This window comes from Diabrotica virgifera, chromosome 5 (assembly GCF_917563875.1).
Source record: "Diabrotica virgifera virgifera chromosome 5, PGI_DIABVI_V3a".
Taxonomy (NCBI): domain Eukaryota; kingdom Metazoa; phylum Arthropoda; class Insecta; order Coleoptera; family Chrysomelidae; genus Diabrotica; species Diabrotica virgifera.
The window spans coordinates 243,339,022-243,364,629 of record NC_065447.1 but is presented as its reverse complement, the minus strand read 5'-3'; the positions used below and the strand labels follow the sequence as shown (position 1 = coordinate 243,364,629).

General features: G+C 32.0%; 3 protein-coding genes across 4 annotated transcripts in view; 1 reads left to right on the top strand and 2 right to left on the bottom strand.

Moving 5' to 3' along the window:
- Positions 1–4,822, bottom strand: part of LOC114325103 (uncharacterized) — a 78,431-nt gene extending 73,609 nt beyond the window's left edge. Inside the window, exon 1 of one of the 2 annotated variants that reach the window (XM_028273043.2) lies at positions 4,294–4,822. In XM_028273043.2, coding sequence (XP_028128844.1) covers positions 4,294–4,649 — 356 coding nt within the window. In that variant the 5' untranslated portion in view covers positions 4,650–4,822. The remainder of the gene's footprint in view (positions 1–4,293) is intronic. The other variant, XM_028273041.2, reaches the window with a different exon arrangement.
- Positions 4,823–8,392: 3,570 nt separating this feature from the next.
- LOC114325105 (probable ATP-dependent RNA helicase DDX46) lies at positions 8,393–20,350 on the bottom strand. The gene is made up of 2 exons (XM_028273044.2): positions 19,707–20,350; positions 8,393–10,990 (listed from the first exon to the last, which is right to left on the bottom strand). Exons 1-2 carry the CDS (start codon positions 20,250–20,252, stop codon positions 8,450–8,452), a joined length of 3,087 nt encoding a protein of 1,028 aa, XP_028128845.1. The 5' UTR covers positions 20,253–20,350; the 3' UTR covers positions 8,393–8,449.
- Positions 20,351–23,661: 3,311 nt separating this feature from the next.
- LOC114325106 (probable U3 small nucleolar RNA-associated protein 11) lies at positions 23,662–24,535 on the top strand. Its single transcript, XM_028273045.2, has one exon. The coding sequence runs from the start codon at positions 23,774–23,776 to the stop codon at positions 24,479–24,481; it is 708 nt and encodes a 235-aa protein (XP_028128846.1). The 5' UTR covers positions 23,662–23,773; the 3' UTR covers positions 24,482–24,535.
- The last annotated feature ends 1,073 nt before the right edge of the window (positions 24,536–25,608 follow it).

Below are 25,608 nucleotides of genomic sequence, written 5' to 3'. Positions count from 1 at the left end.
GGGTGGCACGGATAATCCGAACATGTATTTCTTATTTATAATACATATGTACGTATACACATACATAGTACCTACCATAACCAATAACAGAAAAAATAACTCTTTTATTATGAGTCTCTCTTTCGTCATATAGAATTTCCGTCAAGTGATTTGATAAAACCCCAAAAACGCAATTTGAGTAATAGAAAATCATAGCACGGATAATCGGCAACACGGATAATCTGCACCCGGATAATCAGGGTTCTACTGTACTTTTGCCCTTGGCTTTAGTCTGTCCAGCTTTTAACACTCTCCTTGGCCCTAGCTCTCTAATATGTTTCCTTTCTCCCTACTACTTGAAATTTTGAAGCACAGGACTAAACCAAAATAATAGACTGGAATGTTGCCAAACTATCTTCTCCACCGATTCCTCGAAGTTTCAAATGAAGATATAACTCCTTGTATTACATCAGGCGACATGTCAGACCGGAATGTACAAAACTATGCCTGCCACAAGCCAGCTGATGAGCGGTGTCTAAAGTTGGCCACGGAAGCTTCGTCTAATGCTTATGTATGTGGGCCTCAATCAAGAGATGGATGCATCAGGACAACACTTAAATCAAGGTCCATGCTGCCAGATTCTACAATCTGGCAATTCTTACAATGCAAAGTTGATGTTTGAGAGCTGGACACAAACAGATGAAAAAGAAATGTACACATGTAAATAATGTAAAAAACACACTCGTTGGTCGGTTGGAGAGAAGGGTGCGTGTGGAGCTAGAGGTGCAATCACCCTCTCGTTTTGAGATCTGGGTTGTTTAAATATTGTCATACAATATCTAAACAAGCGAAGAGCTTCACAATTTTAACAAAAAAATGAGATAACTAAATGTTTTTTAATTTTTCAAAACTATCAAAAATTTGAAATTTTTATAGATTTTCATTGACTTTGCAGGGTCGGAAAATATCCGTTAAATGAGTAAAACAATTTTTATTAGCACTCAACCATGCAAAGTGTAAATAAAATTTACTATAGCGATAAATAAAACGTACACGAAGGATAAATAAAAATTTTTGGAAAAAAAGGTAAAATTTCATTTTTTTCATAATCTTTAGGCCTGTTGCGGGATCGGAAGATAAAGTCCGATTTGAATAATTCTTTTTTGTTTTTCTTGTAATTACCAATCGCAACTTTTCCGCACTAAAGCAACACAGAATTATCAACTTGACTTTTTTCGCACCACCCTAGTGTGTAGCTGGACCATAAAAGATATTGCATTTAGAACTTTACATATCTCACAGTAAAAATATGTGCCAACGGAACAAAAGATCAAGAAATATGGAAGAGAATGACGCAGGCAAACACAGCTTATTTTGCCCTCTCCCATATATTTTTGTCTAAAAGTGGCCACCAAACCGAAATACAAAGATGAGAATCTATAAAACCTTAATTTGACCAATAGCATGCTATGGCAGTGAAGCATGAGCCTTGAAAGAAACATCCAAAAACAAACTCAACACATTCGAAAGGAAATTACTGAGGAGAATATTATGAAATGTGAGGAAAATGGAACCTTCAGAAGTCGTACAACAACTAGCTTTATCAACTTTATAAGGAAACACCCCTGTCCGACTTCATTAGAATACAAAGATTGTAATGGACCAGACGTTTTATAAGAATGGGAGAGGATAAGCTACCAAAAAGAGCACTGATCGCTAGAATGTAGGGAAAATTGAAATTCTTTATTGAAATAGAATTCCTACTAACAATATTTAAATATGAATTTGCTTAATTAAATGTAACATACAATATACAATACACGCAATATTATACAACACATACAGATTTATTAAAAATTATTTTTTTTTATCTAGGTAAAATATATCGTCGGCTTACTGCCAAAACCAACTAACTCCATTTTTAAAAGTTTTGAGAAATCTACCTTTTAAGCTTTAATTTGAAATGAAAAATCGTCTGAATTTAAATAATGATTTAATAATTGAAAAATATGACAAAAATATTTTTCAGTTCTTAAATAATTTTTTAAATTCAGTCGATCTTCAATTTCAAATTAAAGTTTAAAAAGTAGATCTCTCAAAATTTTAAAAATGGAGTTGTTGGTTTTGGCAGTAAGCCGACGATATGTCTTCAGTAATTTTTTAAAAATTTGAGCTGTCAGTGCATTCTTAACACTGGGGGGAAGATGGTTAAATTCATTCATACATTTGTAAAACAGGGATGTCATTGTGCTATGTTTATTAGTTTTTTGAATATCAAAATCTTCAATATTTCTCATGGTATATGAATGAACTTGACCCCTCAATGTAACATATTCATTAAAATATGCAGGCAGCATTCCTTTTTTTAATTTAAAAATGAAAACCATAGTAAGGTAGTAAAGCCTTTGTTGAACTGAAAACCAACCTAAAGTAGAGTACATCATCTCAATTGGCGTGTAGCGATTGCATCGAAGAATTGTTCTCATACCTCTGTTATACAAAATTTGCAATGATTGAATTGATCCTTATCACCTAAATATAAAGCTCTTGAACAGTAGTCAAAATGGGGCTAAATTATACTTCTAAATACAGTGATCCTTGAAAATAATGATAGATCTTTGCTAATTCTATTAAAGAAAAATAATTTTTTAGATATTTTCTTGCAAATATATTGAAAATGAGGTTTCAGAGAGAGTGTGTTATCCAGTATAAATCCAAGATATTTAATTTCATTGACCCATTTGATGCATTCATTATTAACTTTTAGTTTCAAATTTTCCATACTTATATTATTTAATTTATATCGGCTAGAGACTATCATTGACTTTGTTTTACTCACATTAAGTTTTAACTTGTTAGCATCCAAAAATATCTCAATTCTTTTTAACAAACACTGCATCCTTCTAACAACCTCCACAATATCATCACCACTGCATACAATTAATGTGTCATCTGCAAAAAGACTAATAAATTCCAGACCCTCAACATAATTTACATCATTGATGAAAATAATAAATAATAATGCTCCAAGTACACTGCCTTGTGGTACACCAAAACAATTAGGTAGTTCTGTTGATTTACTTTGGCCTAACTGCACATAATGAGTTCTTTTTGTGAGATATTCGTTAAACCATTTTATAACACTTTGTTTAAAACCGTAGTACCTCAATTTTTTAATTAACAAATCTATGTCTATAGTTTCAAAAGCTCTTCTAAAGTCTAAGAATACAGCTACTACAAATTTATTGTTATCAATAAGTAGTTTCCACTTCGAGATGGTAAGTTGTATTGCTGTTTCACATGAGTGACCCTTTCGAAACCCAGACTGATTGCCGAGGAAAAGATTATTTTTATTAAAGTATTCAATTATTTGGTTGTAAACGGCTTTTTCAAGTACCTTCTCTATACAAGGCAGTGTATTGATTGGTCGATATGCAGATACTTCTGATTTCATTTGGGTTTTTGGGACCGGTGTAATAGAGCTAATTTTTAAGTTTTTAGGAAAGCTTCCACTCTTTAATGAAGAATTAACAAAATTAAGAACAGCATAGCCAGTTGTCTCAAAAGTTTTCTTTAAAAATTGTGAATTGAGTACATTATCTAAATTTTTGCAGGTTTTTAAAGAAAATATTATTTGTTTTAGTTCACATATTGTTAAGGGCTGAAATTCACTCATGTAGCATTCAACTTCAGGTAAACTATCATCAGACCATTCATGAGAGTTGGTAAAGCTAGATACTATCTCCTCAATACTCTTTGTAAAATAAGTATTAAACAAACATGCAGCCTCCCTTTCATTATTTGCATTAACTCTACTTTCATCCATTCCAAAGTTAATTTGTTTATAATTTATATATTGGTCTTTATTTTTTATTAATTTCTTTAAGCATTTCCACATTTCCTTTGAATCATTTTTATTGTTATCAATCATACTTTCATAATATTTAACTTTTTTTTGCTTTAGCAAATTTACAACTACATTTCTCTTCATCTTATATCCGTTCCATAAATTTATTACCACCATTACTATAGTTTACATAATTTTTATATACCCTATCACGCTCAAATGCCTTTGCCCTAACATCATTATCATACCAAGGAACATTTTCATTCTTACAGGTTACAGGAAAGAGACCATTTGGAATGCTAAGAAAGCCCTGGTAAGACACAGTAAACAGTGGCACACAAAACCTTTTAGGAGTCCATGTATGGAGAATAGCAGCCACAGATAAACAAGGGCGGAGGCAAAAAATAAAGGAGGCCAAGGCTCAATTTGGGCTGAAGTGCCGTAGAAGAAGAAGATTTAGAACTTACCTTTTCGCAATCTGTTTACTCGCTGGTTTACTGGAAGCAACGAATACATACTGTCCTGTCTCATCCTTATACTTATCCAACGCATGTATACGTCTATGTTCATTGCTGGAAGAATCCGCTTTTACTTTTGTATCAACTTTAGAAGCCTGTTTGGCTTCGAGTTTTGCTTGAATTTCTCTTTTCTTTTGCTCTATCACTTTTTCTTGTTGGGACATTTGAGCAAAACGGTCATGTCGACTTATTTTTGCTTGGAGTTTGTTTAGATGAATAGCCAGTTTAGCTTGTAGTTCTTTTTTCTTTCGATCTATCACTTTTTCTTGTGGGGACATTTGAGCAAAGGCTGGTATATTAGACATTTTACAAATATATATCAATCACCATATGGAAATTACGGAAAAAATTAGTTTTAACTAAATATAATAGTCACATAATATTAATTCTACAATTCATAAATGAGAACTGCCGTTATTGTTTAATTTTTACCAACACAAATACAACATTCATCACGGCCATTTTATTTTATTTATAGTTTATATATAATGACAATTGACATGTCAATGACATCATGACATTGACATTCAGTAATTAAAGTTGCTTAGTTGACTGACTTATAGATGGCACCATCAGAAAATTTTTTTTTTCCGAATTTTGGTTTTATTGGGAAATGGAAATAATCCACAATTTAAGGTAAAAATGTATTTTATTGATGTTTCGACTTCGGAAATCGTTATCGAAATACGTGGAAGTCGAAAGGTCAATAATTTTCATTTTTAACTTGTTTTAACATTGTGGCTTATTTCCCAATAATAGCTATTTATTGTATAACAAGGGAACAAAGTGCTATACTTTTCCTCCCGAGAATGAAGTTTACTGCCCGACGTGTAGCAGAAATTTATTTAAAAGATTTCAAAATCGCCGGTCGCTCACAGCGTTGTTTCTGAGAGATTTTTCTACGGCGTATACAGATTCTTGTTCAAATCGATGTTCTCCCCTCTTGTGTCAATATCGAGTATGAGCTAAAGAATTAAGAAATCTAAATATGTATTTGTAATATCTAAAGATAAAAGTAGGTGAAAGACTAAATGGTTAAAGACTAAAAAATGGTTATTCATTTTTTATAAAAGTAGGTATTGATGGCATACGACTCAGTTAATAAACTTCTACTTGCTTGGTAGAATTTCAAATACATAGCTATTCATCTTGTCCAATTTACTGAACTTACACTCACAGGAGCATAGTAAAAATCCTTTACGATTCCTCAAGACCAGGAATCTAGGTACCAAGACAATTAGAGAATGATTTAAAATCTATCGGAATTAGAGCATGGAGAAAAGTTGCCAGAGACGGGCGACTAAAGGATTGTTCTGAAGAAGGCTTTGACTCATAAAGAGCTATGACGCCACGTGATGATGATTGATGACATAACTTGGCAGTTATTAAAGCACATAATGAGCACCACAAAAAGTGCTGCATGTTACATCTAGTGACACAAGGACTAGAAGTTATCCAGGAAGCTCATCCTGGTTTAAAAGCCAGAGGTAGGTATATTATAAGCAGACACGGTGCTCCAAAAAAGAATTCAATATACCTAATTGAAAAAAAAAAGAATGTGTGTGTGTACTTTGTACGCACGTAAGAAGTTATACTTCCATTATTAAACTAATTTTAATACTTACTATGTACTTTCCAAAAATTTTTATTAAAACAATACGAAAAATTAAACAGATAAAAGAATAAAACACACGCAAACACATTGAAAAATGAAACCAAAGAAATTCTTTCTGAACAATTGTTGAGAAAATTTTAACTAAATACGTATTTTCTGAAAAAAAAAATATACTTACAATCATAAAATGTAAGTATAAAAAAATAAAAATTTCCATTGGGAATTGAACCTGCGTCTATCACGTTTAGATTATTTTGAACTCACCCCACGCAGAATTTAACTACAGAGACATTGTGAATGACGTGGGAAGATATACCTAGCAACTAAACGTTTTAAAAATTTTTTTGACAGTTTGTTGCTTATTCTGTTAGTTTAATTAAATAAAGTTTGATTCTTGTGGAATTAAAATACGACAAAATATAGACTAAAAAATCCAATATATTAGATGGAGATTTTTGTTGGTAATCAAATTATGTAAATCAAAGCATTACCTGCCAGCTAGGTAGGTACATTTTCCAAATAGGTATTTACCTAATTTGTAATTTTTTATTACAATACTGCAACATTTAAAATAAGGTACGTACCTGTTGCTTTTAAAAACTATTTAAAAAGTCACTACAATAATTATAAACTTGCTTTTTGTCTCTGTCCTCACAACAATAAAAACTAATATACACAACATTTCGTTTATCCAGAATCTCCATTTGAACAATTATTGACAGATGATTTTAACACCCAATCCAGATCCCGTATAAAGTTTCATACCATACTGTCAGTGTGCGCATGCGCCCAGAAAAAATAAAAATTTACCCTCGTGCCTATAAAGAAGTATAACTTAAAAAAAAAGAATGTGTGTGTACTTTATACGCACGTAAGAAGTTATACTTCTATTATATGATTATAATATGATTATAAACGAAATTAATATACTTTTTATTTATATTTTATTTAAATATTAAATTAATTTATACTTACTACTTCTCAAACATTTTTATTAAAACAATGCCAAAAATTAAAATATTAAAAAAATAAAACACACACAAACACACTAAAAATGCCACAAATGATTTCTGAACATTAATTGTCGGAAAAATTTTTAACTAAATACGTATGTTCTGAAAATAAAATTATATAATAAATATACTTACAATCATAAAATGTATAAAAAAAAAATAAAAAAATAAAAGTTTCTATTGGGATTCGAACCAACTTACCACGCGGCTGGTATTTGCGTTGTATTGGGATTCTCTCGCATTAAAACTGCGCCACAGAGACAGCTTGTCATTATGTGCGAAGATCGTCTAACTAAACAGATTAACCTTTTGACATTTTTAACTTATGTAAATTAAATTATTTTGATTTTGAATTGAAATGATTTAGAATTGAAAAAATACAACAAAACATAGAGTAAGAAGACAATATATTATGTAAATATAAATATAAATTATGTAAATAAAAGTATTACATACTACTTATGTATTTTGGTAGGTTCAAGGTAGGTATCGGAGCCCGTATAACGACTAATAAATTTCGCAATCACTTGCGTCGTGCAAAGTGGCTATGTTCAAATATCATAACAAAATTTGATCAACTATTTATAAAACACTTACCAGTGAAAGATTCTTTAGCTTTGAATAAGCGAGATCTGCGGCACTCATACTAGGCACAGTTTGATGAGCTTTCACATTGGCATGAAACAATCATCTCTTCTATGTAAATAAGTCCAAAAATATAATATGAAAACTATTTAAAAAGGCAGTATAACCATTAACTAACTTTTTGTTTGTTGTTTCTCTTCCTACAAATTTTAAAACGCAACAAGCATACATTATAACCAAACGCAGTCCCACAGCTGTGCCACAGCTGCCATATTGGATAATTTTTGTCATGTCATTTGAACATCCAATCAGAACAAAGTTATAATGCGCATGCGCCCGGTCGCTAGGTTTTCCCATATAAAATTTCACCGTCATTACGCCCGTAAAGAAGTATAACTTCAATAAAAAAAATTTCATCAGTCAAGAGCGTAGACTCAAAATTTCGGGCCCATGGTTTTTAAATGCATTCATTCTTACGAATTCTGAGAAAACTAATTGGTATTTTATAAAATTTAAACACAGAATGAAAGATTACATTATTACCGAGGGCCGAAAGTCTTTGAAATCTTCTACAATGTTTATTGTAATCCGAGTAAGTTACAGGGGTGAAAAAGAAGAGAAAGTTGAGTGTGATTTTTAATTTCAAACATCTCATTCAAAAGAAATTTTTTGTTTATTCTAAGGGACTTTCGACCCTCGGTAATAATATAATCTTTCATTCTGCGTTTAAATTTTTCAAAAATATTTATTAGTTTTTGCAAGATTCAAAAAACCAATGTATTTAAAAAGCATTGGCCCGAAATTTTGCGCCTATGCTCTTAATGAAATAATGAGGTCATCTTTGTAAAAATCTATTTTATTCTTACAATACACATATTTTACAAAAAAGTATTTATACAACCTTATACCTAGCTTTATTAAATGTATGATGCCCTGCAGTTTGTAGTTTGAGTAATTCCTCTTTAATCAAACGTGTAATTTCAGCCTTAGCCTTAGATACAGCCATATCAGAAGTACTCTCAATTGCAAGATATAGTTTGCGTTCTCCATCAGGGGGATTTTTGCCAGTGGGTACATAGGTACCTCTTACAGTAATTCCTGCCTCCGAGTATTCAGAAATTTGTGCTAAAGCTTCTTTAGATGTGACTCTCCATCTTGCTTGTTGAGGGAAATCATTAATTTCCAGTTCCTCTTCGTATTTTCTAAACGTTTGATCATCATCCATGTTACGGTCTTCATCATCATCATCTTTTGGTTGATAATTCAGTTTGGTGTTAAGTTTAGCAGCGAGTTGCTCAGCTACTGTTTTAGGTGTTATAGCTGGCTGAGGACCACGGCCTTTAAGTATAGATTCAGCTGCTTGTTGGGTTGCAAATTTAGTATCCAGAATGACACTCTTTGATAAGTTGATCTTTGAAGCTAATCTCTTGGCCAATTCAAGTTTATCTACGGCTGTTACACCAGCACCAAGGGCATTTGGATTAACAATACCAATGGGAGCTTTGATTTCTTTAACAGTTCTTTTAGTAGCAAACATACTTTCGATTTGTTGATCAATGTCATGTTCTAAGTCTTCATCGTCACTATCTGCCAAACCTAAAGCAGCTTTTTGGAATTTCTTCTTCTCATTTACAGCTGCAGCTTCAGATTCATCAAATTTGAACCCTTTTCCACTGAAGCCTCCACCAGTGTGTACTTTCTTTCCTTCAGATTCAAGCTTGGTTTTATAATTTTCCCATAAAGTCCTCATACTTTCTGGAACAGGCACTGAAGCCAATTCAAAAGCTTTTATGAGATCTCCAGCATATCTAGCTTGTTCAGGAGTTATGAAAGTAAAAGCAAATCCCTTGTTTCCAGCTCTGCCAGTTCTTCCACATCGATGAACATAATCTTCATAATGGTTTGGACAGTCATAGTTAACAACTAAAATTAACTGTTTCACATCTAAACCTCTAGCAGCTACAGACGTAGCAACAAGTAATTTTACCTTGCCATTTTTGAAGTCAACGATTGTTGAATCCCTGTCAAATTGATCTATGCCACCATGCAGACTCATGCAGTTGTATGCGGCTCTCATTAGTTCCTTTAATAAAATATCAGCGTTTTCTTGTTTGTCCACAAAAACAATTATACTACCAAGTTCTTGGTAAATCCCGAGTAATTCGAGGAGTTTCAAAAACTTTTGATCATCCTCCAAAATTACAACATGTTGTTCTACATCTTTACAAACAACAGATCTTCCTCCAACTTGTACTTCTATCGGCTTCTGCAATATTCTTCTTGCTAATGCTTCCATTTGTCGGGGAAAGGTAGCACTGAACATTACAGTCTGACGGTCAGGCCTAACATTATCTATAATTCTCATTACTTGTGGTTCAAAACCCATGTCGAACATTCTATCAGCCTCGTCCAATACTATATAAGTAACCCTTCTCAAGTTGGTAACTTTACCGCTGTTGGCGGCCAACATATCAATCATTCTACCAGGAGTACAAACAATGATTTCAGCACCTCGCTTTAATTCTGCTATTTGTTCAGATATTCCAGTACCACCATAGACACAAACTGCATGTAAGTTTAAACTCTTTGTGAACTTCTTTATATCCTTTCCAATTTGCATACAGAGCTCTCTAGTTGGAGTCATGATGATAGCAATAGGTCCATCTGTATCTTCCAATTGGGGTTGGTCAAGGATATGTCTAAACATTGGTAGAAGGAAGGCTAATGTCTTACCGCTACCAGTTTTAGCAATACCTATTAAGTCCCTTCCAGACATAATAGCAGGAATAGCTTGGGCTTGAATTGGTGTTGGTTTTTCAAAGTTTAACTTTTTAAGAATATTCAGTTCTTTTGTCGAAACCCCACATTGAGCCCATGTTCTAATAGGTTTGGGACAACCTTTTCCTTTCACTCTTATACCCTCCAATTCTTCTTTGTACGCTTCCACTTCTTCGTGAGTCATTTTGGCAATCTCAGGCACTTCGACGTAAAAGTTTTTTCTAAAAGAAATATAAACTATGTTATTGTGATCAATTCTGGCCAATTCCTTTTTCTGTTTGTTTGCTATATTCGCAGCAGTATCTTTGAGATCTTCTTGCTCTTCTTCCGAAGAATACTCCAGTCCATCTTGATTCTGCTCCATTAATTCCCCCTTTTTGACATTACCTTTTGATTTGGCAACTCCAGTTACTATAACTAAGGCTCCTTTCTTCTGGGTAGCTTCTCCAGGTTTTTTATTAACATCAAATTTGTTTATTTTGCGAACCTCAGCCTGAACCTCTTTCATATATTCATCCAGGGGATCCACTTCATCTTCTGCTTTAACTTCCTCCTTAGCAGGCACCACCATAGGTGTGGAACTAACTGATGGTGGATCAGAAGCATCATTCGACTGGGAATCACCAGAAGATTTAGTTTCTTCCTTAACTTCCATCTAAAAAAAAGAATGTGTAGTAAAATATGAAGTAGCAAACAACCTAATGCAACATGAATGAAACTATGAATCAAATATTTTTCCAATCAATAGTTCGCAAATAATCATAACGTTTTACACATTTTCATTATATTGAGGGCTGAGAACAATAAGGTTCCAAACACCATTTCATAATTTTTTTTAGGAAACAAATTTTTAATTTTAAACTGTCATAACTTCGTTTTTGGAAGGACTGTAAATCTTAAAATTATTTTATACTATAGTGTGGTAAATTGTGACAACGCGTCACGTTAGATAATGTCATAAGTAAAATTCTAATATGTGATTTTGTAACATTTTTACGACTCTGCAGTATATATATATATATATATATATATATATATATATATATATATATATATATATATATATATATTCGTATGAACTTTACACATTGCTAAAACATACAATAGATTGTAAGAATATAAATGAAAATATTAAAGGCGGATATTGTTACTGTGGAGCCATTCCATTGCCTCAGGAGTTAGTTCGTGGATTTCGATTAAGCTTCCTTCGAATCGTGTGGCTGGGCATTCTTGTGTAATGTGGTCGACTGTTTGTTCAGCAGCATTGCATTTGTCACAGAGCGGGTTGTCTGCGATGCCCCATTGGTTAAGTGATTTATTGCACACTCCATGACCTGCCCTGATTCGGTTCAGATTACACCATCCTCGGCGCGGAAGAGAGAAACCGTTGAGTTTGACTGTGGGATTTCCTATTAGGTGTGCATTGTTCACTTCTTCGTTCCATTCGCTTATCCAATGCTCATCGATTGTGAAATTGTTTGGAAGATTTTTTGCTGTTCTTGTTGGCGGGTTTCGAGATCTCAGCCGCAATTGACCCTGGTTTAACTGATCTATGTCGGTATTTATTGGCAATGAGGGATTCTTTTGCAGTGTACTTGGAACTTTAATGCACTATAAGCCTTGTACTTGGAACCTTATGAAATTATAAGATAAACAGTTAACAGAAAATTTTAAATTTTCCAATTTTAAATTTTTGCAATTTTGCGAAATTTTGGAATTTCGCAATTGATGAAATGAAGCAATAAATTTCAAAATGAAGCGAAGATTTATTCAAAAATTGAAAATCATAACAAAAAGCAAAAAAAAAATATTTTTCCTAAATTAAGCTTAAAAAAATAAAACTTGAAGTGAAAATAAAAAAAGACTTATACATTATGAAATAATGTACCTAGTTAAATTTATATATTTTTTTATTGAATACATCACGAATCAACAAACTTTTTACTTTATTTCTGACATACTTATCGCTTGGAACCTTAGGGAAGCCGCACACCAAAGAAACATGAAACACGTTTCATGAAAATAAAACACTGCTAAACAAATAGAAGTCCGCCTACCAATGTGTGAAACACACGTTTCATGGAAATAAAACACTGCTAAACAAATATACTTCCGCCCATCTATGAAACGAGTGTGATTCATGCCCATGAAACATTTTTATCTTCTTGAAACATGTTTCATGAAATAGATCGTGTTCTATTTTTCGTTTTCAGTTTGATTGTTTTGGACAATTTGGACGTGCATAAAATGAATGTCGGCCAAGAATTTATTAATGCATTGTTTTCTGCGGTGAAGTAGAACGAAGAGTTGAATAATTATAAGCTGGAGAGGTGCTCGAATAGACAATAACAAGAAACTATCGTTTTTCTTTAAAGCCAACAGAATTACAAGAAAAGTTTACGAAGCAAAGGACACTGTAAAAAGAAAAAGAGGCAGACCAAGAAAAAAATGGATAAAGCAAGTACTTAGTAGAGGCGGGAAAAGTTAAGGAAACATCACTCGAGGAATTGAAAATAATGACAGGAAATAGAAAAGAATAGAAGAGATGGGTGAATGGAAACTAAAGTAGTTAGGAAGGGGAGAAAGAAAGAATATTCAGGATTAGATTACTTACTTGAATATAATTTTTTTTAGTTAAGTTCAACACTGTTGGTTTGATGTTAAAAAATATTTCTTTCTTCTAATGTCAACCACTAGTACATTTACCTTAAATGTGATCTACTTTTCTTATTTAAACTTATAAATAACGATACTGATTGTCTCAACTTACTTCAGCTCCTTAATTTTAGATAGTCTTCCAGAATTTTAAGAGAAATGCCAAGGTTTTTAGTTCAATTTCATCACACATTTATTCACAAACAAGATTACAAAAACTTATTGTGCAATTTAATTACTTCTATTTTATAATGTGGATATTCCATAAATTACAAATAATATATTCCAAAAAATATTTAAAATTTAAAAGGAAAATCCCTGTATTTGGCTGTATACCATAGTTATAAAAACTTATGATTGAAGTAAGTATTCTTTTTCTCATGATCATCTTTCAGTGCGTCACAGTTTTTCGATTTCTTTCTAACGCATTAAATTGTATATGACACAGGTGCCAAAAAAGGCACGTCGGTGATTACTTTGGTAATTATTCTAGTTCGGTGATTATTCTAGTTGTCGATAGATGGCGCCATAATAAAAAAATATTTTTTTAATTAGATAATAATATTACAAATATAATCTGTATAATTTATAAGACTATACAAATCAAAGAAAATACAATTTTATGAATGCAAGAAACACATTTGATTTGTTTTTATTCCAAATTGAAAATAAAATGTGACAACTGTCAGATTTAACTAAAATGTCATGTTAGAATAAATGTCATAAATGTGTATTATCACGGACTTACCCTTTTTCCTATCATTTGTTACGCACTGAAAAATGCTCATGAAAAGGACAATAAACACTTCCAATGTAAAATGGTATAATTTTTTTTTAAATATCCAAATAGGTTTATAAATTTCAAAACGTTTTCAGTCTTATCGGATCGTCATCAGTGAGAATGTCTATGCAACAATAAATGGAACCAGCCATAGAATGGGGTTTAACCCATTAATGCTGAGAATTTTTTTTATTTTCGACAAAATTTATTAAAAATCGTTAAATTTAACAGTATTTTGTACAAAACCTAAGAAGAAAATTGTTTGTAAATGAAATAATAATTGAGAAAAAAACTGTTCCCATAAGGGACCACTAGTTTGTTAAAAGATACTGCCATACTGCAGTATGAAAATTGCGAAAACAGTCAATACAAAGGACCACATCATATTTGCAGCACATTGTTCTCCCTCGGCTTGAAAATCCAATCTGTACGCATCTTCTTTTGTTTTCTGATATAGAAACCACAAAATGATTTAATCCCTTGTACTGAATATCTTCAATTTGAAAGTCACTTCTAGCAGCTGCATACACTCTTCCTGGTGCTTTCGGTGGGATTTTATATCTTATTAGATACATTTAGAACAGGTCTAGTTGGTGTAATCTAAAAAGTTCTGAAGAGTTTGGACCAGCATACTTTGAGTAATCAGACTCTGGAAAATCATACACTGTAGGAACCAAATCCCTTTCTTCGCAAAAATCTGCATTTTGCTGCAGCATGAACATAATTAGACCTCCATCAGTTGGCGTAGATGAAATTGCTCTCCTAGTACGGGGTGGATCTAAGTGGTTTCTTCTACGTTCATTTCTTTAGCAGTGCCTTCGATTCTAGTATCATTCGAAAATACAATTTTCGCAGTTGAAGACAACTGGTTACGATTTAGATTATCAATAAAACCCTCGTCATCTTCATTTACCGAATCTTCGTCTGTCAAAATGTTACTATATGGAGATATTATGTAAACGGCAAAAAGATTGTTATTACTTTTATTTTCCCGACAGCTATATCGAGATGTTCTTTCAAAGAAGTTCCTCTAAAAATAAGAAAAGAAAAAAAATAATAGTGAAAACAGCATATCAAGCAAACCGCCTGGCGGTTTCATTTGGGAACACATATATTTTTGGCCTCATCACAAAAAAACCAAAAGATGAAATATTATGAAAACCTGTACAAGCTATTCATTAAAGTTTGTAGAGAATCTTTTGAAAACAAAAACGAGGATCCTAGTTCAAAAAGTAATAAATAAAACACTTACACGGAACAAATGTCTTATTTTGGCACAAAGAAGACCAACCGTAAATTAAAAAAATTATTACACTGAAAAATAGGTATAAAACTAAATTTGAGTTGTTCATTCAAGAAGAGGTAACCTTGAGCTACAAATGGGCCGAATCTCTCTGCGATATTTTACCTAACAATGTGGTAAATAGACTTTGATGGCTCCATATTATGGTACCCGTAGGTGTTAATGGGTTAAAGGCCTTCAAATTACATAATTAAAGTATTAAAATTAATTAACATTATGACACTAAGTTGTTATTGAAAGATAACATATTGTTAAAGAGTACATACAGATCCCCTCTTGAAAACCAGGTAGAAATCAAGCAGGAGGTAGCTGTAGTTGTAGCTGCAAAACTTAGTCCCTTATTGAATCCTACTTTAATGTCCGACCAACATGGGTTCATTCCTGGACGTTCTACTACTACCAATCTTTTAGTTTTACAAGAATTTTTGTTGGATGCTCTTGAAAAGTATGACCAGGTTGATGTCATTTATACCAACTTTTCGAAGGCATTCGATAGAGTTAATCATACTGTCCTAATCTCTAAACTATATAATGGTGGTTTACATGGAAGATTATTAGGCTGGATGGATAGCTACCTCACAGATAGAACTCAAGTTGTAAAAATTAACCAATTTTTGTCATCTACTATCAATGTAACCTCTGGCATTCCACAAGGTGGACATTTATCTCCTCACTTTTTAATTGTTTTGTAAATGATATTAAAAATTGTTTTTATCATAGTAATATTCTTATCTATGCTGATGATCTAAAAATTTATAGTCATAAAAAATTGTCTGTAGTTTATTACAGAATGATTTGAGTAGATTATTGGATTGGTGTAAATTAAATGCTTTGAATTTGAACATAAATAAATGTAAGGTATTGCGATTTTTTAGAAACAAACATCCGATTTCATTTGAATACCATATTGGACTGAATATTTTAGAGGTAATCACAACATTTAAGGATCTTAGGGTAATTTTTGACCCTACAGTAAGCTTCAGGGACCATTTTTCTTACGTTTCTAATAGATCCATGACACTTTTAGGTTTCATGAAATGTAGCCTCTCTGAATTTGATAATATTTATTGTCTCAAAAACATCTACTGTTCCCTTATTACATCAGTTTTGGAATATAGTAGCAGTATTTGGTCTCCACATTATAAATGCTACAAAGAACTGTTAGAAAGAGTACAGAAAAAGTTCTTAAGATTTATTGCATTTAAATTGAGAATACCTGTAAATGAAATTGAATACATTGTTTTACAATCTTTACTTAAATTGCCTACTCTTGAAGAAAGGCGAATATTGCTAGATGTAGCATTTATATATAAATTAATACGAGGAGGCATTGATGCTCTTTTGGAAAAGGTTTACTTCTGTACTCCCTGTAGAGACACCAGATCCCAAGACTTATTTTATTTAGAATTTCATAATCAAACTTATAGGTACTGTAAATAAACCCTTACAGAGAATGTGTAGAAATGCAAACAAATTTAATAGTAATGATTTTTTTCATTTATCACTAAGTACTATTAAGAATAAGATCGAAAATACCTTTTTATGTAATCACATTGTGCTTTAATACTTTAAGTTAAATTTAAGTTTATTTGTAAAAAAATGGTAAGTCCGTAAATAAACATTACATTACATTACATGTCTTACCATTTGCGGACAATATTGGATGTGACAAATTTGAGCTAATGCATGTTAATCACTATTAGAATAATGAATACAGTCGAACCCGCTTAACCCTTTAATCGGTAATTCCGCCATAAGGCCGGCATTAAAATAATCGAATTATTTTAAAATGTAAAATTTATTTGCTCTCACATCGACTACACCGCTTTTCGGCAAGAATAGTGTCAACCAGTGGTAACGGTTTAAAAGTTGTAGGTTCAGTTACTTAAGAGATAATATGGTCAACGTGGAAACATGCATCTGAATCGTACGTAGAAATTATTGCTCTGAACATGTGTAATCGAACTGTAAAATAAAATAGTTCTAGTTGTCCAATTGATTTCATATTTTTTTTTGGTAAGTACTTATAGTGTTTGTTTAATAGTTTACTAGCGTATTTGGTGAAAAATATAAAATTAGTGCTGTTTTTTGAGTGTTGAGTGATACCCGCCTTTTGGCCGGCTTGTCGGTGTACGGTAAAATAAGTCCTTCGCGTATTTGAATAAAAGTACATATTTGTATTATTTTATTTTTATTATTTACACATTTCTTCCTTTCTGGAAAGTATGGATGAAGAAAGTATGGTGCGAAAAGGTATAACGAGCTGACAGATGCGGAAAAAAGGACAAAATAAGATCTTTATACAATAACCGATGAACAAATCGAAGAGATCATGAACTCTAATCTTGATTCAGATGACGAGATAGTTTATGAAGATGATGATGATAGCATAGCTGATCCGGATTATGACTACAAGGTGGATGTTCTCACAGCTGAGAACGATGAGATAATTTTTTCCTGTTTACTTGAAAATATCATTGATATGGAGCTCTCCATGAACCTTCTGTAAAAGCTAAGTAATATCACTGAAGTTAGTGAAGGTTTAGTGGGTGTTTCAGAACCACATGCAAATATATCTACTTCTGAAATGGCAACATTAACTTTGCCGGAACTTATAATATCAGAAAATACATCACCAGAAGTTCCAACAACTGATCCGGATGCTCAAATGGACGTTTCAGTATCACCTGTACCGTTAGCATCAAAAGAACCAATTGCATCAACTTCCACACAATTAGTAACAACCACTAAATTCACACCAAAGAAAAAACCCAGATCCCTGTTACCAACCGTAGAAGCTACGGAGCCACAAATAACCGTCAATGGGGGCTTCACTGGCACAGGCATGCTAATAAAACACGGAAAGTCACAATGCAATACTATTTTTTTCTCTTTCTTTGAGTTGACCTCATGGAATCTCATATGGGGCGAAGTGAATGGCACATTAAAACAATGGATGCAATGAAACGCTTCTTTTACCATTTTCAGGATATGGTTGTCACAAATGCGTTCATTTTGTATCAGATCATATAATGGAGATTCTGCGAAAACAGATTTCAAAGAAAAAGGAGCTTCACAAGAAGAAAACATAAGACTATTCCAATTTCGTGTGAAAATTGCTCAAGGTCTGTGCTCTTCTGTTCAGAAAAGACCCATTGGTCGACCTTGAAATTCACCGCTCACTACTAATAGTACTAAAGCTGGTATAAAGGCAGCGCATCCTGTTAAAGACGTATGTTACGACGGAGTAGATCATGTTCCTGAACGGATTCCAGGTAGTAAAAAGGCCTACAAATACTGCATGATATCAGAAACGCACACTTTCTGCCTGAAATGTCAACTACATGTATGTCATTCCGGTGCCAAGAATTGTTGGAAAGACTACCACATCCGTCGTTAATGTATTTCTTTCATTAATATTTACCTGTTAATTTTTTCTATCAAGTTTATATCAATAACAATTTCTTCTTCTTCTTTCTCGAAACTCCTTATGCTCCTTAGGGGCGTTGGAGGTTTTATTCATCTTCTATCCATCTCTTCCATTTCTTGCGGTCCTTTGCTAACTCTTTCATTTGTTGATGTGATTTTCCTTTTTCCTGTCCAATTTCTATAATCTGATCGATCCATCTCTTCCTTGGCCTCCCTTTCCTTCTTTTACCATATCTTTTCGATTCCATCACCTGCTTTGGTAGTCTTCCCTGGTCCATTCTGTTAATGTGTCCATACCATTTTAATTTTCTTTTTTGTATCTTGGTTATTATCGATTCCTGTTTCAGTCTTTGTCTAATATCTTCATTTCTTATTCTGTCCAATTTCGTTTTTCCTGCTATTTTTCTTAGCTGCTTCATCTCCGCTGCGTTTATTGTACTGTCAATAACAATTTAAATATTTTTATAAGCAATAAAAGAGCACTAGTTAATTTTTTCCTGTAGAACGATATACCGGCCGTACGGCCGGCATTCTTCTTTTCCACTTTGTGGCTGAGTCATTAACGATATCAAAAAATTTACTTTCCATTCGTGTTTCACGTAGCAAAATAGCCCTGAAACCAAAATTTTCAGAAAGTTAAATCCCCTATTTCTATTTTGCCGATTAAAGGGTTAATGAAATAGCCTTCGTGCCAAGCAAAATTATTCTTATAAGCGAGTTATTCTAATAACCGATCATTCGTGGCTAGTAGAAATGTTTCGGGACCTCAAATTTCTATGCCTTAAACCAGGATATTCCTATAACCGGTATTCTAATAAGCGGGTTCTACTGTACTTACCTTGGTGAAATTTAATTTAGATTATATTGGCCACAATACAGTGATGTGCCCGCTAATAACAGGAAAAATAACGCAACAGGAATCATAAGACATTGTGAAATAAAGAGATAAAACTAATAGAGGTAGAAATTATCAACATACACATATAAATTAACATTACATTACATATTTTCCCATCTTTAGACATCAGTGACAGTTGTCAAAGAGACAGTTTTCATACTCCTCTGATCTACATCTAATACTGTTTTTTATAATAATATGTGCGGCATTAGGTACCACAGTGTGTCCTCTTATGTAATTTTACAAGATGTGGCTACCGGAGGGGTTAACCAAGAGAAATATAGAAAATATTTTTGATAACATACCTTATCGTTTTTGTCTTCATCTTCAGAATCATCTTCCAGTGACCACTTTTTGATAATGGTTTCTGTATCAGGCTCGGATTTAACTTTACTGGCTTCTCTCTTTAAATTCTCCTGTTCCTTTTTCTTTCTCTCAGCTCTCCATCTTTCTATCCGTTCTCGTCTTTTAACCATCTCCATTTCCAGCTTCTTTTGTTCTTCCTCTTTATCCAGATTAGCTGGATCAAAAGATAATCCAGTATCATCTACTTTGGGCTTTTCCTTTGATCTAGATCTTGATTTTCTTCTTGAAATCTTCTCAACCCTTCTTTCCTTATCCCTACGATCTCTCTCACGTTCTCTTTCTCTGCTGTAAGACCTTCGTTCTCTATCTCTGTCTCGTCTTTCTCTTGATCTAGATCTACTTCTTCGACGTGTATCTCTGGATTCCCTCTCCCTGGATCGGCTTCTTCTATATCGGGACGGTTTTGATCTATCTTTACTTTTTGATCTCGACCTCCTTCTTTTTCTTTCGGGTGTTCTACTTCGATCTCTGGTTTGTCGCACCATTTTTGAATACTTTATAAAACAAATTTCTAAATTTGGGACAGTTCTTTCTTTATCAAATAAACATATCAAATCAAAACGTATATAAATAACCTAACCTCTTTTCTTTCGTAGAAAAAAATCGGTGATCGAAATCGTACGCCACCGAAATCGATTTTTTTAGTGGTTTAGTGGATATAAAGCCAGTTGGCCCAGTTCCCTTTATTGCTTTATTCTGTACAAACTAAATTGTTTTGTTCAGTCTTTTATAAATTTAGAAATATTTTTTTACTAATTTGTTTTCTTTTAATATTTACATGAGATTTTTTAGTTATTTTTAAATTTCAAATCACATCTGTAAACTCGATTCTAGATCCTGACCCACTACTTTGCGCCGTGTAATTTGGGTTGCCTACTGCGAACTTTTACATGTCTTTGTCTTAAATCAAGGTACGATATAATAACTTTTCAGTTTCATTTTTAAGTACATCTAAAAAGGTACTGTACTACCTACATAATTTAATTTTTCTACGACCATTTAATAACATGCTCATTATTCGATATTTTTTCATAGATAATAGCACCCATTACTGTACCCGTGAGTAATAATTCATTACTCACGGGCTGAAGTTACTCACGGGTCATTACTCACGGGCTGAAGTTAGATTCAAGTGACGCATGCCACTTTTAATATTAATCCGTATATTAACTTCAAAGAAAATTACTTAAAGTTGTTTATTTAGTACAATAATTATTGTAATTTATATCAATAATTAACATCGAAAATTTTTAAAGGAATTTTAACTTTAACAATGTCAGTATATTTTTTACGTTTATATCTTGTTTACTAAAAATCAACTAAAAATTTTGACGTTTATCATTTATTTTAGTGACAGTGACATTAGCTCATTTTGTTTATGTTAATTGGAATTTATAACTAATATTGTGTTTATTTTTCAAGTCATATTTCATATTGTGTTAAATATGTTATAATATATTATGTATAGTTGTTATATTATTATATTATATATAGTTAAATGTAAATATACATTATAACTATTGAAATACGTCCACCAACAACAGCCATTTCCTATTTATTAGATTAATTGACAGTAAGTACAAATTTAAGCTTATAATTTTTCGGAAACGAATAGAACTTATATTGACTATTTCTAGTTGTATTTTTACAATAAATAATAATTTGGTAATAGTAGGCATTAATTATTCAGCCACGTACTAGGGGTAAATAGCATTTAGCTGTTCTTGTAAATTATCATAATTTAAATCTCGAGTAGTTGATAATTAAATTTTTTACTAATTAAAATAAAAAAAGGTCGTAGAAAAAGTATAGTATTCTACTCGCATGTAATGGCTATTACTCACTCTGATAAATTACGACACTCGCCTACGGCTCGTGTCGCAAACTTCATCATCGTGAGTAATAGCCATCATTACATATGCTCGTTGAATAATATACTATTAGCCACGTAATTACATATAAAATTATTATTCGTTCATAAGTACAAAATTGTCCAGTATACACTTAAAAATAAAGAATAATAAAAAATAAAGCTTACAAATTACTATGTTAATAAATACAACTATGTTAATTTTTTTTTCTTCACTACGGTAGGAACTAAATCCGATTCATCCTCTCGGAGATGTAGAACCTCTTAGTGATTTTAATATTTTTTTTATATAATTTTTTTTAATATATTTTTTATTTATATATATATATATATATATATATATATATAAAATAATAATAATATAACTAATATAATATATATAATAATAATATAACTAACTGCTTTATATATATATATATATATATATATATATATATATATATATATATATATATATATATATATATATATATATATATATATATATATATATATAAAATCTTGTTAATTTTGAGGTTGCAGTCATAAATTTCAGGGGGCAGGATAAGTAAAACTCTTAGTTATTATCAAGCTTTCGCAAAATTTATTTGCTTCTTCAAGATATGCTAAAAAAGTTTTAGTAAATACAACGAAATTAAGATGATAAAAAATATTGTACATAAAAAGCATAAAAAACTCCTGCCCCCTGAAATTTATGACTGCAACCTCAAAATTAACAAGATTTTACATAGTGTCAGTCAATATTACCTAACTGCTTTATATATATATATATATATATATATATATATATATATATATATATATATATATATATTTAAAAACATAAGATGTAGATCTTTGAAACACACTCAGTGAACCAAAGATCCAAGGTTATTGGTTTAACGACCACTCGTACGAAATCAAATAGATGAAATAGAGAATGTGGAAAAATCCCCTTACGAACAATTCACACATCCACCATTTTGGGCTGGGAAAAATTTTTCGAATAGAATCAAAGATCCAAAATCTTTACCGACGAGCCCAGAGAGGTTGAAGAGGGCGAAACACATTTCTAAGAACTGGTGTTTGGATCTTTGATTCTATTCAAAAAATTTTTCCCAGCCCGAAATGGTGGATGTGTGAATTGTTCGTAAGGGGATTTTTCCACATTCTCTATTTCATCTATTTGATTTCGTACGAGTGGTCGTTAAACCAATAACCTTGGATCTTTGGTTCACTGAGTGTGTTTCAAAGATCTACATCTTATGTTTTTAAACATATATTTTACTTTAAGTAATTAGGGAATTAAAACTTGAGACTGTCATTGTCGGATTTGCCGTAGACTTACGCACCTTCTATGTCTAGGTCTCGAATGTTGTTTTTTGATTAGAATGTGTCTAAAGATATTCAACCTCTTGTCTTTACCGACGAGCCCAGAGAGGTTGAAGAGGGCGAAACACATTTCTAAGAACTGGTGTTTGGATCTTTGATTCTATTCGAAAAATTTTTCCCAGCCCGAAATGGTGGATATGTGAATTGTTCGTAAGGGGATTTTTCCACATTCTCTATTTCATCTATTTTATATATATATATATATATATATATATATATATATATATATATATATATATATATATATATATATATATATATATATATTTTTCTTTTTTCGAACATACATAGGTTACAAAATAATATAATTAATTACAGGAAATATCTCACTCATACATTACATAATACAAAGGAAATACCTATCCATTCAAACGATTAGTTTAACATTCACACTTTTAATTTAATTTTTTGAAGAAATGTCATAATTAGTTTAAAATTAATAGTACATTTTTCCTATTTCTATTTGTATGTAATATTTTTTAAATAACTCAAAGGTCCATTTCACCGATTCAAGTTTACATAGGCAACCCAAATTACACAGCTCAAAGTAGTGGGTCAGGATTTAGAGAAAATCGATTGGTAACCAAATTGATATTTCGATTATTAATTTATTTTAATTTTCGATTTGATTGACATTTGACAGTGACATGTTTTGACTTTTACTTTTGAGATTCTGATTTTCATAATTTTGAAACACGTGAGATTGAAAATTGAAATGTTTTAAAGGTTTAACAATATTTGTTTAATTAGAAGTTTCGTGCAATCATGTCGGTGTGGAAGAAAGCCGCGAAGGCAAATCAGAAAACTCACAGGGAACGCCATCAACCTGAAGAACGATCCCATTTAGGCCTCCTCGAAAAGAAAAAAGACTATGTGCTTCGTGCAAAGGATTTCAATGAAAAGAAAACTACTATAAAACTTCTTCGTAAAAGAGCCTTAAACAAAAACCCCGATGAATTCTACCACCACATGATTAATTCAAAAATTGAAGATGGGGCACACATTGAGACTGAAAAAGATGATGAGTGTTCACCAGAACAGTTGATGTTGATGCGAACACAAGATTTAAAATATATTACTACGAAGAAAACTCAAGAGCTCAAAAAAATAGAAAAGTTGCAGTCCCAACTTCATTTATCTAGTATAGACTTTTCGAAAAATAATAAACACACGTTTTTTGATAAGGAAAAGAAAAAAGAAGCTTCGAATAGAACATTGCAGATCCTTATGGAGAAAGAACTTCCTGATATTAGTGAGGATGCATTAATGAAATCAGCTAGAAGTAGACAAGCGTTGTACAAGGAATTAGCGAAGAGGATAGATAGAGAAAAGGAGCTGTCAGTAGTTCAACAAAAACTTGAGATCAGACGTGCCTTAGAGAATAAAAGTGGTGTGTTACCACCTAAGAGGGTCAGGAAAGGTAATAAAGACAGTGCTCCAGTCTATGTGTGGAAATATGAACGAAAAAAATAGCAATTTTATAAATATAAGTAGGTATATTTTTAATAAAAAAAAGTTTATAAAATATATAGTAAATGATTTTTTTTGTATACCGTATCCTCTTCATTTTTTTGTTTTCATGTTTATGCTGTTTCGTCTATTTTTCCAATATTTTTTCAACCAGCTTAGGGGGTATGGTTTGAAAATTTTCGTTTTTTTATTATTTTAAATGAAAGTACATAACTTCAAAAATATTCTCTGGAAATTTCAGATTGATCAGAGCGAAATTACCAGAGAATTACAGCAACTACAAGTGGAAGTCTAAACATCAATAAAATGAATTTCCAACTTAAATCATAACTTATTCCCAATTAACATGTTGAATGCAGCGTGAATCGTATATGATTCATGCTTATTTTACTTACAGTGCTGCACAAATCACACTTGCTTCGCAGTGACTGCTATATTGTATGGACCACAGCTAAGTCGGCCCAGAGAGCTGTAATATTTTATACATTGAGGCATTCAATGTGTTAATATAGTAAAATGATCCGCTAGTGACCTTCCGCTCACTTTGCACCAGCTTCATGCTTGAATGTAGTGAAAAATATTCAACAGCAGTTTACCTTCTCATTTGTAGATTATTCTGCGATTCAAAAACATACTCTGGCCTACCTCACTTTACGATTTGTCAACCAAAATTGAGTTTGAAAATAAAAGAGAGCAAAAAGAGTTTGAAAATAAAAGTTGTCAAAACAAAGATGTTTTTCTCAAAACTTCTTTTTTCAAAGGCTGTGAACATTGTAACACAAAAACTACTTAACCAATTCCAATCCACCTGAAATTTTGCACAGATTTTCTGATGTTTCTTGAGATAACCCTGTCGAGATATTTTTTGTTTTGTGCTTATTTTTTGTTTAACAATAATATAACTTAAATTTCACTGTCTGTTTACAAAAAATTGTTATTTTGACTTCTGAGTGATACCAAAAATCATTTAAACTAAAAAAAGGACTCAACAGTGTTACCTCGAGACACTGATAAGCTAATAAGATATTTTTGAATTTTTTGTTTTACATAATCCAGTGACAAATTGCAGTGATGTCCACTGCAAAATCCATTTTTTTTTGGAGGTATCTGTAAAATTGCCATTGTTGGCT

Bases quoted from the DNA above. Each gene is read 5' to 3' on its own strand.
- LOC114325106 (XM_028273045.2), top strand. From the start codon at position 23,774: ATGTCGGTGTGGAAGAAAGCCGCGAAGGCAAATCAGAAAACTCACAGG.
- LOC114325105 (XM_028273044.2), bottom strand. From the start codon at position 20,252: ATGGTGCGACAAACCAGAGATCGAAGTAGAACACCCGAAAGAAAAAGA. The intron at 10,991-19,706 runs GTATGTTATCAA...TCTTTTTTTTAG, and splicing joins ATGAAGACAAAAACGATAAG to ATGGAAGTTAAGGAAGAAAC.